Raw genomic sequence first — 12,430 nt, 5'->3', positions numbered from 1 at the left:
TTCAGCAGGGAAAAGGTGTAACCAGTTCACCTGGGAGCTTTTGCCAAGTTCACATGCTCATTCTTTATCCAGAATTTTTGTTCCCTTCCCTCCAAATTTGCTTTGCTCTTTCCTGTCTCCCTAAAGGACACTACCATTCACCCAGTATTTCAGGCCAGAAAACCTATGGATCATTCTTTACTGTGATCTGGCCATCCTACCCCACTACTAGGTCATCGCTAATCATCTTGGCTCCACCCTCACAGTGTAGCTTGAATCAGATCATGTCTCAGCCTCTTGTGCTGTTAGCATCCTCGTCTCAGCCACAAGGTTCACCTCAATACTTTCTAACTGCCACCACTCCTGCCCTCCCACAATCAGTTTTCCACACAGCAGCCAGAGTCTTTTAAAAACCTAATCATGGGGGGCTTCCCTGGTGGCGCAATGGTTAAGAATCCGCCTGCCAATGCAGGGGACACGAGTTTGAGCCCTGCTCCAGGAAGATCCCACATGCTGCAGAGCAACTAAGCCCATGTGCCACAACTACTGAGCCTGCGTACCACAACTACTGAAGCGCACTCGTCTAGAGCCTGTGCTGTGCAACAAGGGAAGACATCACAATGAGAAGCCCACACACTGCAACAAAGAGTAGCCCCCACTTGCTCACCGCAACTAGAGAAAGCCCGCATACAGCAATGAATACCCAACACAGCCAAAAATAAATAAAGTTATTTAAAAAACAAAACAAAACAAAAAAAACCCTAATCATGGGGAATTCCCTGGTGGTCCAGTGGTTAGGACTCTGCACTTTCAGTGTGAAGGATGTGGGTTCAATCCCTGGTTGGGGAAGTAAGATCCTGGAAGCTGCAGGGTGTGGCCAAAAAAACAAAACATAATCAGATGATGACATTTTCTGCTTAAAAACCTTAGGATAACTTCTCATCACATTCAATATAAGAACCAAATTCCTTACCAAGGCTTCCTCCACGATCTGGCCCCTCCTCATCTCCCTGCTGTCGTCTCCTGCCACTCGTGCCCTTACTCTGGCCTCTTTATTCACACTGCTCATCTTGCTGTTTCATGGACTTGGTGTGCTCATTTCTTTCCCCTTCCCTGTGCCTGGCACACTTTTCTGCCATATGACAAAACTCTCAGTTTAGGGTTCTGCTCAAAATATCACTTTTTTTCTTTTTTTTAAATATATATTTATGTGGCTGTGCAGGGTCTTAGTTTTGGCACTCTGGATCTTTAGTTGCAGCATGTGGGATTTTTAGTTGCAGCATGCGAACTCTTAGTTGCAGCATTTTAGCTCCCCAACCACAGGTCGAACCCGGACCCACTGCATTGGGAGCATGGGTCTTAACCACTGGACCACCAAGGAAGTCCTTCAATTATCACTTTCTAAGAGAAGCTTTTCACATAGCCTTATCTAAAACACCTTCACAGAAGCAGAATCTTAAATGTTCTCTCACCTTGCTTTAGTTTTCTTCAAAACATTTATCACTTCCTGATACTTTATTTGCGTGTTTGTTGACGTTAGACTGTCTCACTCTGCACTAGAAGATAAGCTCTGTGAGATCAGGGGGCTTGGCTTATTCACCACTGTATCCCTAGCACATGGAGGGTGCCTGGTGCACCATAGCCACTCAGCACATATGTATTGAATGACTGAGTGATGAATGCTTTCCGTACTTGGCAATATGATTTAAAGGAAGTCCACTAAGTAATTCTGGTCTGTTTCCTCCACCTGGATGTGAACCAGTGAGCTATAGGAGTAGTAGAAATCTTTCCTGGTCCAGTGTCTGGTACCTGAGAACTCAATTGAAACTTGCTATAATATAACAGGAATCAGTTGTATTTATGATACCCAGCCCACTGACCTTCACATTGACTCCCCTAGACCTGGCCTTATCCAGTATGAGTCTTCCTAAAGAGGTAATAGGACCAGCCTGTATTTCCTGTAGCCTCTGGAGTTTGGTTACAGTTCAGTTGAATATGGAGTATTGGTTTCAGAAGATGGGGAACACGCAATGAATTCGCATACCCTTTTCATAGATCTAGCTTAGGTTTATTTCCCAGTCTTTACATACCCACTCACAAATGCAGTATAGTGTAAACTTAATATTGGATATGACTCTCAATTTAACCATTCAGGATAAGAAACTGTTAAAGTATCTTTTGCTCTTCCTGAAGTAGTCTGGAATTAGTGAACCATTGTTAGTTCCAGTCACTGACTTCAGTTTTTTATTTCACAGCATTATTTGTGCTCCCCAAAACTAAAGTGATCTGCTGCTTAGAGCAAGGGGAAGAGCCATGGGTTCAAGGATCCCCAATATTTAAAGACAGTCCTGGAGAGCTGTTTTCAGGTAAATATACCATGGGAAGAGGAGAAATGTGCCTTGGTAGGAACCTTTACAAGGGCTTAACATTTTAAAATTCTACTTCCCTATTTTTTTTAAATCAGTGAATATTGCGTTTTTTTCTATTCCCATGGTTTTCTTGCTCTGACATACAGTTGGCTGATTCTTATGTTTATTCCAACAGAGATAAAGATGAAAAATGACACTGAAAATCATCAACCTATATGTTTTTCTGACTTAGAAATACAAGCACCAGGAGACATAGTATCAAAAAAAGCCAGTGTGAATGTTCATCAGAAAACAATGGGCAAAGAAAATCATGGTGATATGCATAGGGTGGGGAAATGGCACCAAGATTTTCCAGTGAAGGAAGGAATTAAATTTTCAAACTGGTGGGAAGAAGAGCTGCTGAAACTTATCGAGCTTCACGAGAAAGAACGTGCAGGAGAGAAGCCTTTTAAATGTCAGGAATGTGGGAAAAGCTTCAGAGTTAGCTCTGACCTTATTAAGCACCAAAGAATTCACACTGAAGAGAAACCATATAAATGTGAACAGTGTGATAAGAGGTTTAGATGGAGATCAGATCTCAATAAGCACTTAACAACACACCAAGGAGTAAAGCCATATAAATGCTCATGGTGTGGGAAAAGCTTCAGTCAAAATTCACATCTCCACACACACCAAAGAACTCACACTGGAGAGAAGCCCTTTACATGTCATCAATGTGGAAAAAAATTCAGTCAAAATTCCCACCTTATTAAACACCGGAGAACCCACCTGTAGCACATGCAGGAGAAGCTTCAGTAAGTGCTCAAGACTTTGACACCAGTGAAGGAAAGCTTGTTCAGTGTCCTCAGTCTACAGACATATACCAAGCGGGGCTTGACCCTAAAGTTTATGAAAAAATGCAAAATTAAGAAGCATGAATTTTTCACCAGTGGAAAATATGGAGATGTAAACGTCATGTTTCACAGAAAGAAATCAGGGTTGACTGTGGAGGGGAAACATTAATAGTTGTACTACTTACTGTTTTTACTTAGAACTTTCACTGAATTCCTTAGCAAAAAAAGTGTTCTGAGAATATTCTGAGTAAGGGAAAAAGCTGTTTTGGGATTGTACCTGGCAAAATAGCAAGATCAGCTTCAAAATAGCAGACGCAGTCATGAATCATCAGTCTTCTGTGGTCACAGAGTGACCTCCCCAGCCACGCTTAAGCACATATGATAGAAACATTTATAGCATGGTCTTCCAAAACAAAAAGCAGTAATATACATGTTTCATTGCATACCGTTGTCTTCCAGTTAGCAGACTTACGAATTTCAGTAGTCTCATGAGGTAGAAATGAATTCTAATATAAAGTTTTCCAAGAACCAAATTGGATTTTCTTACTCTGTTTTGTTATTGGACAGTGTTCACAAAGTTGACCTGGTTCTGAGTTCCTTCTTGAACATTTTAGCAACTATATCTCTTGAGTCCTGTTAGCACAGTTTTTACTGTGATGAAATCATTTACTTCACTGTTAGAGAATCTGCCAGGTGAACTAATAATGCACTATCATTGCCTCTCATTTGTGGTGTTCGAAAAAAGGAGAATATCTAATGAGATCATGTAGACATGGGTTGGAATTTTTAGCCATTCGGTATATTTTAGATGAAAAGAAGAATTTTGTGCAATTAACTGGACTCCTTACCTCACAATGCCAATAGGATAAAACAGCCATAAACATGAGCACTTTTCTGAAGCTCGTGGAAATTAATGGGAATTCAGGATCAACTTCTCAGGTTTTTGTCTGTTTGTATTTTAACTCGGCTTTTGTTTGTTACTAAGTAAGAACAACAAGAAAGTTATGTTTGTCTGGGAACTGGAGTGTATGCAGTAGGGAGGATCCTGTGGGTCACTGGGAATGGTGCTCTGGGAATTCAGTGAGCAGGAGACCAAGTTCCCAAAAGGAAAGGTTTGGGAACTGATGTTGAGTGGCAGGCAAGGCCAGGTGAACCTGCATCTGCCTTGGTTGACTTACACTGTAAACTGTTAAACAGGCAGGGTCTTCCAGTTTCTGTTTTCTCCAGCATAGCATAGAATGCCAAAAATCTCTATGGGCTGTGGATTTTCTTATAACACCTACAGCAGTGATTCAGATGTGTTCTTGTTAGAGCTTTCAGGTAGTATTAGGAAAGAGGTTAAATGATCTCTTACAAATCTCTTATAAAAAGGGAAGTTAGGTTCAAAGAGATCCAGAGGCTTGTTAAGACCCCATAGCTAGTGGGTCTGTTGGCTGTCACTTAGCTGCATCAGTCAGGCCTGAGGGCAGGATTAGCAGGACTGATCTGTATGTTGTCCCTGCCCAGCCAGCCTGGATGACTTTGTATTGTTTCTATTTCTATTTCTAGCTTGTAAAACGTTCCTGTTTCTTGATTGGTTACTAAAACACTCTTAAATCTCCAGTTTCCATATGAGATAGAGATAACACTCAACTCAGGGTTTTTCTGGGGATTAGAGGGGTTGATGAAGGAAAAGCACCTAACGGCTTGGGAAATAGCAGGGTCTCAGTGTGCGTGTCCTTCCCTTTCCCCTGGTCCCCAGTGGTATGTTGGGTGGACTGACTACATTAAAGGAGCAGGTGTATTTGTGGCTGTTGCAGCTCCTTCCAGGAACTGAGCACTCGTGGTGGTTTGCTCGGTTGATTTGGTCCTTGGCTTCAGTGCTTTATGGTGTAAGTCACCTGAGGTTTTTCTGCCACTGTCAGCAGAATTTCATTTTCTTCTCTAAGATAACTGTACCAGTATACCAGTGTGCTTATTTCTTAAGCTTGGCCAGCTCTGCAGCTCTGGTCTGCGTAGATCTTACCCAACAGTCTCAGCCTTACACCCCTGGGACTCTGTTTCTTCTCCCAAGTTATACATATGGATTTCTTGCTGACATTACATTCATTCATTCAATTTAATGAGGGCCTATTATGTGCCCAGGTAGTCTTCTAAACTAAGGATATAGTAGTGGACAAGGAGACAAAATGCGTATCCTCATGGAGCTTGTATCCTAGTGAACAGTAAGAAGGGAGTGGTTAGACTTTTCTCCTTGCAGTTAGCATCCTGAGATAGTTTTGAGCAATGGGTGTGAGCAAAAGTTTCCCTTCTCGGCTGAAGCATTTGTTGCTGCAGGACTCTCTAGTGCTGTCTTTTCCTGCCTCAGTCATATAAGCACATAGAGAGAGGAATGCCGAACCCCACACATTGAGGAGGGGTATCTGTTCTGGAGAGTCCCCCAGACCTATAATGGACTGTAGGAATGAGAAACTTTTGTTGTGTTAAGTCAGTGGGATGTTGGTGCTATGTGTTTCTGCTGCATAACCTGGCCTGTCAGTAAGACCGTCTTCTACTACAGCTCAGGAAACTTCTTTGTCGTTCCACCTGGTCTTTGGTCCTTGGAAGAGATCTAGTTTCCTCTAGATGCTCCACTGAGCTGGTGTAACACTGATGGGAACACTTAGGAGCTTATAAGACTGTAGGTGATGGGAAAGACAGACTGCTTGCTTGCTTACCAGGGACAAATCCTATAGGGGTCAGTTGTTGAAGTGGGTGAGGCAACCATCTGTCCCTCTCTCTGGCCTTATTCCATTTTGTTGTCTTTGTCCGCCCTCTGTTCCACTGCTCCACAGCCCTACATGCACAGGAAAGGCTTCTGTTGATCAGTGGGCTAGGGAGAGTTTAGGGGTTTCTTTCCATTCCTAAGTGAGTGCAGTAGACTTCAAGGAATGGTTTGGTAAATAGCTCTGTTGTACCTTCTTCGAATTGTGCCTTAGAAAATGGGATGGGGATCACCAAGTTTTCCCAGATTGTTGTAAAGAGGAAGGTGGCTTCTTTTCCTGGACTGAAAGGTAACAGTTGGGAAGAAGCTTGGACAGGAAAACAGGAGCAGGGCACTCCAGCTGGGGAATGAGAAACTTCCAGTGGGAAAGTTCTGACTTAGCCACTAATCAGCACAGTGTTTTACTACTACGTATGTTTTGGAATTTGGGTTGGATGTATTCAGGTTGGAAGAAAGCATTTCTATACCTCATCACAGCGATGAGAGCCGATTAGTAAAACAACAAGGTAAAACTAAAACTGTGAGGCTTCGTTTAAAAATGAAATGAGACACAACCCAGGTTCAGCCTCAAACAGTGTTAAAGTTCTCACTAATATGACCTACATAATCAGATGATTTCTAGGACAGACCAGAAGGTGCTTTGTTTTTGTGTGTCCAGTTAACAGCCTTATAGTGGCTCCAAGGTTGGTTCTGAGAATTGGATCACTGACCTAGCCTCGTCCCCAAATCCTTGACCCCTTCTCTGCATGGGTCCCAGTGGACATGGTCCTGTGACCATTGTATACCCACAGTTCTTGCTATTAAGCTGACTGTAACCTCAAGCTCATCTTGAGAATCTCAACTATATTTTAACTGGAGGGGAAGTACAGGAGGAGAGCTTGGATAAAACAAACTGCTACGGTTTCGATCAGCTTTTGAAACTGAGAACTGTTTAATTGTGCTGGAGATTTTTAGAGGAAGAATGCTAAGCAGCCTTTTCTATCCAGCTGGACAGTTGGGATAATAAAAAGCTTTGAACTCCATAAAGGATTTTCCAGACATTCGTTGAACCACTCCACAGACAAGTGTTTACTGAGCATCTTGTGCATTTCCTGGCTCGTTCCCACTCATGTGTAATGGATCAAGGCTACCCATTCATTACTTTTCTCTCAGGAGCTTTCCCTCTAGTGCTTACAGTGGATTATTTGCTGAAGGCCTCCTCACATTCTTTCTGTGGGTTATCTCCTGTACAGTCTCTGAAGTGCCCTGAGTAGGAAGTGCTGAAGCTTTACCCACATTCTGTTTCTAGGTTTCTTTCCAGACAAGTACAGAAGCATTTTGTTGCTGAATCTATTCCACACTTGTCACTTTTATAGTTTCTTCCTTGTGTGGGTTCAATGGAGAGCAAGGCTGGAGCACTGTTTAAAGCATCTACAGAACCCGATGTATGTGTAGGGTTTCTTCGTGTATGAATTCTCCAGTGGACAAGGGTACTGGGCTGTACTGAAGTTCTTTCCGCAGTCAAGCGTCTATAAGGATTTCCTTCTGTATAAATCATCCATATCTGATAATGCCTGCACTTCACTTAAAGCAGTTCTCCCATCTGGCTCTTGTGAGAGGAATTATGCAAGCAAGCTCTTGTCTTTCCCTCAGTTTCAGATTTAGGAAAACTCAGAATCGCTTTTCATTTCCACCACAGTAGGATTATGAGTCTTGAATTGCACAGATCTAAGCACTAATCCAAAAATAAGGTTTATAGTATTTGAATACCCTGAACCTTCAAGGAAAAACTTGGTAAGAAATCTTTCTGTTGAATGTTTTTAACCAATGAATATATTTCCAGCATCATGATTTTCACACTAAGCATTTGTCCATGACTTGTACAAACAGAACAGTTTCAAAGCATGTGAAAAAATGAAAAAGTGGAGGATCTTCAATGTTCACAAAGAGAAGAGTTAGATATTTTAAGCTTCAGAACAATCTTTTTAAAAATGTTAGTAGCTTAAGGAACAATAGTTTCTCACACAGAGGAGTTATGGAAATGTGTTTTAGTGTTTCCTTCTTCCTGTAACTTCCTGTTGAGTAAGCATTACCCAGCATCAAAGCTATTCATCCTCCTTAAAGGAGGAGCTCATATTTCCAGTCTTACTCTTCTTTGAGTTAAGAGGCACTTCTACAGTATTCTCCTCTTGGATCTCTCCACAGCTCCCACAGTTTGAAATCCAAGCTTGCGCAAGGGCTCTGTCTTCCCTTGACCTTCACTCATATCAGTCAGTCATGTCTGCACTTAACCATTCTGAGTATTGTGTTTATTCCCTTCATAGGAAGTATCACAAGGCAGAGTTATTTGGTTTGCTTGCTTTTGTCTGTCTTAACCCATTAGAATATAAGCATCAGGAGAGCAGGGGCTTTGTCTTGTGTAGACTTCAGTGTTGGGCACAAAACTGACATAATATAAATACAAGGATGAAAATACAGTTGATTCTTCAACAACGCGCAGGGTAGGTTAATTGCGCCAACTCCTACACAGCTGAAAATCCATGTATAACTTTACAGTTGGCCCTCTGCATCTGTGGTTCTGCATCTGCAGCTTCAACCAACCATGGATCATGTGCTGCGGTACCTATTTATTGAAAAAAGTCCACATGTAAGTGGAGCCTTGCAGTTCAAACCCATGTTCTTCAAGGGTCCACTTATATCAAACAGAAAAAAGCTGCCACAGCTACCTGAACATTAGCTTTGGTTACTCAGAGCACCCCCTGGCCCAGTGCTCTCCTTTCTTCAAGTGTTAAGTGCTTGACAAATGTGTGATGGTCATGAGTCCTGGTCTTGTTCTTCATCAGGAGAGATGGAAGAGAAGAGCATGCAGGCCCTCTGAAGGAACGCACAAAGGATTCCTATGTTGGGGACGTTGGAATGTCTAAGGCTATCATTCTCTCTGAATGAATGCTCTAGCTTGGAGCTCAGGGAACTTCACCCTGGAATAAGAAGACTGGATTCCATGTGCACCCCAAGGAAAGCACCTCCACTCAGGTTGCCTGTCCTCTCAGCACCCACGCCCACCATGTCTGCTCTCCAACACTTGCCATTAGTAAGGGCCTGAATGCCCACACAGACCTAGTGGTCTTACAGGCACTCAGCACATCTCTTCCCAAGGACTGTCTCAACACTGAGGTGTATAGAAGGACCTGGAAGGGGCCTTGGAAATCTGTTCTGTCAGTGGGTACCAAATGTAGGTAGAGAACAATGTGAGATATGCAGAGCTATTCCATGAAAAAAGTATTATGCACCCAAGTAAATCTGGGGACGGGGTTAAAGTCAATGTTTTGTTATAGGAGGACTTCTCAGTGCTTATGTTTAAATGTACAGTGCAGGGCTTCCCTAGTGGCACAGTGGTTAAGAATCCACCTGCTAATGCAGGGGACATGTGTTTGAGCCCTGGTCCAAGAAGATCCCACATGCCACTGAGCAGCTAAGTCTGTGTGCGACAACTACTGAGCCTGCACTCTAGAGCCCTCGTACAACTCCTGAGCCCGTGTACCTAGAGCCCATGCTCCACAACAGGAGAAGCCACTGCAATGAGAAGCCCGTGCACCGCAAGGAAGAGTAACCCCTGGTCGACACAACTAAAGAAAGCCCAGGCGCAGCAACGAAGACCTAACGCAGCCATAAATTGATAGATAGGTAAATTTATTTAAAAAAATTAAATGTACAGTGTAAACTCCGGGTCAAAGGAGAGGAGTATAAGCATGCAGTGATTGCCAGCCTTTTTTGATCGTGGTGGTGGTGGTGGGTGTGTGACATTCACACCTAACATCCATCTCTCAGGTAGTTTTGTGGAATACCAGTTTGGGAAACACTGACCTAGTTAATCCTTTCACCATTATGGAAACTTGAGAGAGTATCTGAATTAGTGGAACAAAATTAGATCCCACGCCACCTGACTAGCAATTAAATGCCCCGTCCTCTACACCACACAGCCTCTTGGGTAGGGTGACAGGCATCACCATTAAACATTAGGAAGGTGAAGCTTCAGGTCCCATGGTTAGATATTGCGGGCAGGGTAGAACTAGTACCCGTGCATTCTCTTTCTAGGAGAGAACTTGGGAGACTTCTCTCTTGCAAGGGCCCCAGCCAAAAAATTTGTTTCTCGTAGGTCAATGCAAGCAATTGTGTTTGGCATCTTCTGTATCTAGTAGAAGATCCAAACGTTTTAGCAACAACATTCTCAATTGCTTCTAGCGTCTGCTATGCAACGAGTGTTTTACATGCAAGGGTTTGGAAAATGGCACTTCACTTTTACAAAGCTGACAACCCAGTATAAGATCTTTCAACTTCAAAGCTCATCTACTCCCCAGGAGGGGTGAAGAACAAGGACCATCAGTCCCACTTGAGACATTAGGTATATAAGAGAAATTTCAGGAAGTGGTTGCCTTAAGATGTGTTGCAGAAGATGCAGGGAGAGAATTGAGATTTCCTGGTTCCCAGTTTAGATACCACAAGAGTTCTAGGAAGAAAGTAAATTTTTGTCCATGCATGTTGTGGAGCAGGGTTTAGGAGTCAGGGCTCCTGACTGATTCCTTATTACCCATTCTTCTCCTTAGGCTGTCTGAGACAGCCCACTAGGGCTCCATTCCACCACCATCCTGACCACTCACATCAGCCCTCACTGTCTTAGAAGGAGGAAAAGGAGACCAGGTCACGGACATCTCAGGAAGTATCACTCTCAACTAAATCATGATCTCTCACCTGTCTCCACAAGTGACAGGAATCCCTTCTTAAGTATGGTCTCTTTTTCTCAGAAAGAACCCTGTTTTCTCTTTGGCTAGTCCCTTGGAGTTAACCTGGGTGCTATGACCTCCCAAATTACTTCTTGTCCTGTACACCATCTGGGACCTGGAAACAGTCTGTCCTCTAACCATTTGCAGGCATAAAGTGGTCTGGGATTTGCAGAAGAATAACAGGAGAGGGCTTCCCTGGTGGTGCAGTGGTTGAGAGTCCGCCTGCCGATGCAGGGGACACGGGTTCGTGCCCTGGTCCGGGAAGATCCCACATGCCGCAGAGCGGCTGGGCCCATGAGCCATGGCCGCTGAGCCTGCACGTCTGGAGCCTGTGCTCCGCAATGGGAGAGGCCACAACAGTGAGAGGCCTGCGTATCGCAAAACAAACAAAAAAGAATAACAGGAGAAGCTGTGCCATTTTGCATTCCCATCAGTAATGAATGAGAGTTTCTGTTTTTCCATATTCTTATGAGTATTTGTAGTTGTCAGTGTTTGGATTTTCACCATTCTGATAGTTGTATAGTGGTGTCTCATTACTTTAATTTACAATTCCCTAATGACATGATATGGAGCATCTTTTCATGTTTTTTTTTTACCATCTGTGTACATTGTTTGGTGAAGTGTCTCTTCATATCTTCTGCCCCTTAATCAAGTTGATCATTTTCTTATTGTTGAATTTTAAGTGTTCTTTGCATAAGTTATATAAAATTCCTTTATCAGATAAGTATTTTGCAAATATTTTCTCCCAGTCTGTGGCTTGTCTTATTCTTTTGACAGTGTCTTTGCAGAGCAAAAGTTTTTAATTTTAATGAAGTCCAACTTATTAATCATTTCTTTCCTGGAGCATGCCTTTAGTGTTGTATCTACTGTATAATGTCATCACCAAACCCAAAGTCATGTAGGTTTTATGTTTTATCTTCTGGAGTTTTATTATTTTGGTTTACATTTAGATCTAGAATCCATTTTGAATTATTTTTGTGAGGGGTGTAAAATCTGCATCTAAATTCTTCTTTTTTTTTTTTTTGCATGTGTATGTCCAGTTCTAGGACCATTTGTTAAAAAGACTGTCTTTCCTCCATTTTATTGCCTTTGCCCTTTTGTCAACAGTCAGCTGTCCATATTTGTGTTGGTCTATTTCTGGGCTCTCTATTCTGTTCCATTGATCTATTTGTCTATTCTTTCACCTACACCACACTGTCTTGATTATTGTAGCTTTACAGTAAGTCAGTGTCGAGTAATGTCAGTCCTCTAATTTTTTCTTCTTCAATATCATGGTGGCTATTCTGGGTCTTGTGCCTCTCCATATATATTTAAAAATCAATTTGTCAATATCCAGAAAATAACTCGCTGGGATTTTTTAAAAAATAAATTTATTTTATTTATTTATTTTTGGCTGCATTGGGTCTTCGTTGCTGTGCGCAGGCTTTCTCTAGTTGCAACGAGCAGGGGCTACTCTTCGTGGCAGTGTGCGGGCTTCTCATTGCAGTGGCTTCTCTTGTTGCGGAGCATGGGCTGTAGGGCGTGCAGGCTTCAGTAGTTGTGGCACATGGGCTCAGTAGTTGTGGCTCCTGGGCTCTAGAGCGCAGGCTCAGTAGTTGTGGCACACGGGCTTAGTTGCTCCGCGACATGTGGGATCTTCCTAGACCAGAGCTTGAACCCGTGTTCCCTGCATTGGCAGGCGGATTCTTAACCACTGTGCCCCCAGGGAAGCCCTTGCTGGGATTCTTATTGGGATTCCATTGAATC

The 12,430-nt window shown here is 42.8% G+C and overlaps 1 protein-coding gene across 1 annotated transcript in view; it reads left to right on the top strand.

The window, feature by feature from the left end:
• Positions 1–3,122, top strand: part of LOC103070623 (zinc finger protein 75A-like) — a 13,222-nt gene extending 10,100 nt beyond the window's left edge. The window contains 1 exon segment of the mRNA XM_082930979.1: positions 2,524–3,122. Coding sequence (XP_082787105.1) covers positions 2,524–3,122 — 599 coding nt within the window.
• Positions 3,123–12,430: the final 9,308 nt, after the last annotated feature.

This window comes from Lipotes vexillifer, unplaced genomic scaffold (genome assembly GCF_000442215.2).
Source record: "Lipotes vexillifer unplaced genomic scaffold, Lipotes_vexillifer_v1.1 scaffold914, whole genome shotgun sequence".
NCBI classification, from domain to species: domain Eukaryota; kingdom Metazoa; phylum Chordata; class Mammalia; order Artiodactyla; family Lipotidae; genus Lipotes; species Lipotes vexillifer.
The sequence above is the reverse complement of the archived record's forward strand: the minus strand, read 5'-3'. Positions and strand labels throughout refer to the sequence as shown.